Here is a 5,162-nt window from a genome sequence, read left to right as displayed (position 1 = left end):
GCGCCCCCTGCTGTCCCCACGCACCCTCCGTGCCTTTCCCACGCTCCCTCTGTGCTCTCCCCACGCGCCCCCCGTGCTCTCCCCACGCGCCCTCCGTGCTCTACCCTCATACGCCTGTGTGGCTTCTCATGCCTCTCAGCTGCTGACCAACCTGGACACTCCATCTCCTTCCTATTGCCAACCTAATTCTTCACCTGGAAACAGGGATAAGATGCCACCTTCACAGGGTCAGTAGGAAGACTGAAAATATGCGTTCCCATTTCTTAGTTCAGTGCACAGAAAAGACTGTTTTTAAATCCTTTAATCTTCAGACAAAAACAGAACTTTGGTCAAATTCTTTTGTCTATACTAGGACAATTTTGACAGTTAAAAAAAATCCTTTTAACCCTGCAAGGTCATGAGGATCTCATTGGCCTGGCTCTAAGGAACAACACTTAAGAGGGTGGTGTCGGGCATGTCCTTTCTAATCATGGAATCAGATATCTCCAGTTGTTTAAGAGAACAATGTTTGTGTCTGTTGTAAAAGAGAAAGGGGAAAGAGGGAGAATCGGGAGCTTTGATGGTTATTTCCAAAACTTCCTTTGTTTACAATGATTTTTCAAAACTTTCCATTCCGTTGATACCAGACATGTTCTGACAGAAGCTTAAAGCCTACTTATACGTCAGAGCAGTGTAAACACGCACCAAACCCAGTAACTCACATACTGTTAGCGCTAGGAGCGGACAGGCTGAGGCTGCTACTCACAGTCTCGCAGAAGACATTCACTGCCATTAAATTAAATCTGGAGTTTAGAACCCACATTCAGAACCAGGCTCATAGTCTCTCTGTCCAGGTGACAAGCTAAAGGGTGAAGACAGCCATCAGCAGGCACTGGACACTGACTGTCCCTGCCTTCTGCATGCTAACTGAACTTCAAGCTACACAAAGGAGCCATTTCCCAGCCAGGTTAGGTGTGACGTATTCTCAGCAGTCGGTGTCCCCTCTAGACACTTATATTCCAACCGAAGTGAAAAACAGTGCCAGTCAGTGCTTCTGGGTTCTTGGTCCAGAGGGCCTGGGCCTGTGAACTTTGACCTGGCTGTAAACACCTGGTTCCTGAGAAACTAATGAGGCCGTGAGTGTTCCTGACATATCACTTTGCTTCACAGCTTCCTCTCTGCATCCCAGCACACACGCGCGCGCACACACACACACACACAGAGACACACACACACACACGTGAATAAAGGACTGCCTATCACTCTGGGGCTGCATAGGGATCCAGACAACTACTCCCTATCTGGCACAGCCAGAGAGGATCAAGAAATGTGTCCTGGAGAAAGCTGACTCTTGGATCAAATCCTGAAGTTAGGAAACACCAGCTCACATAGTCTTTAATTTCTCTCTAGCACTGAGTTCAGTGATCCCGGCAGATGAGGGACAAACCTCCCGGAGGTGGCCACAAGACTATGATGTTGGCCTCTTCGTGACTATGAACTAGGTCTTCTGACTGTCTGCTATTGACAATAGTGCCTGCCAGAGGGCTGAAGATTCCTCAGGCCTGAAAAGCATAGTCTCTGAGATCTTCCAATGACAGAAAAGCAGATTCTGGTTCTGTTCCTGGATAAGAGAGTCATAGAATTGCACTTCATTCCCTGACGACATCTGTCCATTTGTTCACTCCTATTCTAGCAGTAAGCATCAGCCGGAGGCGCCCGTGGACAGAGAGGTCTATGCAGAGAACCATGGAGCAGCCAGAAAACACTGCCTCTGCTGAGTGATCAAAGTAGTTCAAACATTAATTGAAGCAGTCAACCAGATATTATTGACATCGGGATGGCCAAGTTAAGACAGCCACATGCAGCCCGATAGCGAAGCTGGTTGCTAGATTCTCAGTCTGGTTGCTGATGTGGGAGATTGGCACAGTTAGCAATCATGGAAGGCTGAATGCCGTGAGGAGTTGTCAGCCTTAACGGGATCATGCATTTAGAGACAGCAAGGACCAGAGGGATCAGGGTAAAGTTTAATTGGAAGGGATTATTTCATACTTGCCTTGAAGGAAAAATTGGGTTTAGGCCCAGGATGAAAAACATTCCGGCAGAGAAATGTATGCTGGCACCGAGGCAGGAACGCAGGAAAGGCGCACGAGGAACGGCGAACAATTTAGTTTGGCAAGAAGGTCTGAAACAAACCCTGTTTTTGTCCGTTCCAGCCTTCCCAAGGTTGTACCACCTGATTCCAGATGGAGAGATTACAAGCATCAAAATCAATAGAGTGGATCCCAGCGAAAGCCTCTCCATTAGGCTGGTGGGGGGCAGCGAAACCCCGCTGGTTCACATCATCATTCAGCATATCTACCGTGACGGAGTGATTGCCAGAGATGGGCGGCTGCTGCCGGGAGACGTCATTCTCAAGGTGCCTGTCAGGCATGGTCGTGTAACTATAAGCTACAAGACCATGAGCTGTAGGCTGCCAAAGGCACATAGTCTAAACCCTTGGAAGTGAATAATGGTTGGATGGATAGGTGGACGGATAGACAGATGGGCGGAAAGATGGGTGGGTAAGTGGACAGGTGGATGAAGAGGTGGAATCCTTCAGAGCCGGTAATGGCTGGGTAGCTAGGTCGGTAGACGGATAATTGGATGGGTGGGTGGGTAAACAGGTGGATGGATGGGTGGGTAGGAGGGTGGGAAAGTGGATAGGTAGAGAACAAGGGGAGTGGATATAATGATACAAAGACTCTCGCTTTCCAGAGTTGTGTTGAGATAAACCTGATATGTAACTGTTCTCTTTGCTACTGTATCATTTTCTGTCTTCTCTCTCCCCATCTGCTGTGTTTTCATCTACCCCCTTTTCTTTCTCCACTTACTGTTTCCTTCCTTTCTCTTCTCGCTCCTTCTGTGGCCTTTCCTTTTAAAAGAAGCATTAGTATAAAATAAGACTGGAGCATATGTTTTTTTCTTAAATTGGAAAGCAGATTAACAGCAACTGTTGTATTTGATCTAATTGTGTTCAGATACCCTCTTACAGACAATCTGTAGCTCAATAATCATCTCTAATCTGGTCTCATGACCCAGAGGCATTCCCCAGGTCTCAGGAGTGGAATGACCCGGCATGGGCACACTGTCTCCAAGGCACAGTTGAAAGGGAGACTTTGCAGAAGAATTTCTTGGACAGAAAGGAAGGGGGGAGAAGTGTTGTTTATTAGACAGATGCCAAATGTGAGCCAAAGGGGACTAGCACGGCCTCCCTTCTCATCTACTTCTTATCTGATACTCAGATAACAGCCCCAGCCCACCCTTTGCAGGCAGCAGAGGGACAACTCCTGTCCCAGCATGAACTGTTTGTTTGGCAAACTAATTGGGATAAGAGGAGAAATAATTGAAAACGGTTACCGCAGAAATGTTGACATTCCCATTGGTCTCTGGGGTTTTACGCCAGGCGGGGCCCATCACTCAAGTGGGCCACAAATGCTGGGACCCCAGTTACAGAAGAGCTTGCTCTCTGTTCCAACAGAGACTACTGTGCCTGGGAGGGCTGCAGAAGAATAATCCATTCTTTGGCTCTCAGCTGGAAGCAACTAGAAGATAAAAGAAAATGCCAGGGACCTTTACCAGGGACCATGACTTCCCTTGGCCTGGGTTAATGGGATATCAGGCTCTGCCACCTTCAGGGTAGTGCTCCCTTGTGTTTGGACAAGGGGTACCTCAACTTAACCGAGGGAGCCTCATCTTTCTCTAAACTGTAGCAGGAGGCCATGGTTGACCTCAAATAAGGCCCTTTCAAAGCCCATTCCAAAGTGCCTCTAACAATTGGCTTCAAGAACAAGCAATGTTAGCAAACTCCCAAAATCTAAGCAGAGTGCAGGACTCCTGGGAACTGCTTTCTTCCAGAACGGTGACAAACACTGGGGCTGTAGCCTCCTGGCTGGGCCTGTGGGGTCAGGGTAATTAGAGCCAGAAAATCAGATGCAGCAGCCGCCCTGTGGATTGGATCATCAGTGAGGCCCCAGTGCGAGGCCCAGCTTCAGGATATTTAAGGAGTGCTATAGAGTGATCACCCTTTCAGTAAATAGCCTAAGAAAGTCCTTGTGCATTCGTTTGTCTGAAATTATTGAAGCCCCTGAGCCCCTTTATAATTAGAGCATTAGCAGAAGACCTTGTAGACATCCCCCTAGTTTTTGACATTCCTACACACACTGCCACACTCACGTCTGCAGAGGAATACTTGGGCCCTCTCATTGATACTGTATCATACAACACACATACACACACACAGGCATAATCACAGATACCGCATCATACAACACATACATCCAGGCATAATCGCAAATACTGTATCATACATACCCAGGCATAATCACAGATACTGTATCATACAACATACACACTCAGGTATAATCATGATGGAGGAAGGTCATTGGTTAAAAAATAAAGAAACTGCCTTGGCCCATTTTATTGGTTAGAACATAGGTGGGTGGAGTAAACAAAACAGAATGCTGGGAGGAAGAGGAAGTGAGCTCAGAGACGCCTTGCTCCCCTCTCCCTGGCAGACGCGATAGCTCTGCTCTCTGAGGCACATGCGATGAAGCTCCGACCCAGGATGGACGTAGGCTAGAATCTTCCCTGTAAGCGCACCTTGGGATGCTACACACATTATTAGAAATGGGCTAGTCCAGGTGCGAGAGTTAGCCAAGAAGAGGCTAGATATAATGGGTCAAGCAGTGTTTAAAAGAATACAGTGTCCGTGTAATTATTTCGGGTATAAAGCTTGCTGGGTGGCGGGAAGCAGCCCGCTGCTCCTATTACTACATGATCACAGATACCACACCATACAACACACTCTCACACACTCAGACCCACTCACAGATACTGAGTCAACAACACACACATTTAGGCCTACTAACACAGATACTGTAACAAGCACACACCCACACACGTTCAGATAGACTCACTCAGATAATACAATGTGAAAACACACTTGGCACGCACTCAGGCACATTAACACTGATATCATAACATACAAAGACATTAACACTTTGTCAGGCACACTCACCCAGATGTTCTGACATGCACACACACTCACATACGCCCAGGCAGCACTCACATACTACAATATGAAACATATAAACACACTCACACATTTAAGCACATATTCTCTCTCTCTCTCTCTCTCTCTCTCT

The 5,162-nt window shown here is 47.3% G+C and overlaps 1 protein-coding gene across 1 annotated transcript in view; it reads left to right on the top strand.

The window, feature by feature from the left end:
- The window catches only part of Lnx1 (ligand of numb-protein X 1), an 84,932-nt gene that overhangs the window by 55,994 nt on the left and 23,776 nt on the right, over nucleotides 1–5,162 (top strand). Inside the window, exon 4 of the mRNA XM_005359348.3 lies at nucleotides 2,193–2,395. Within this exon, the coding sequence (XP_005359405.1) occupies nucleotides 2,193–2,395 (203 nt within the window). The remainder of the gene's footprint in view (nucleotides 1–2,192; nucleotides 2,396–5,162) is intronic.

Source organism: Microtus ochrogaster, linkage group LG1 (assembly GCF_000317375.1).
Source record: "Microtus ochrogaster isolate Prairie Vole_2 linkage group LG1, MicOch1.0, whole genome shotgun sequence".
Taxonomy (NCBI): domain Eukaryota; kingdom Metazoa; phylum Chordata; class Mammalia; order Rodentia; family Cricetidae; genus Microtus; species Microtus ochrogaster.
This window is presented reverse-complemented; position numbering and strand designations above follow the sequence as displayed.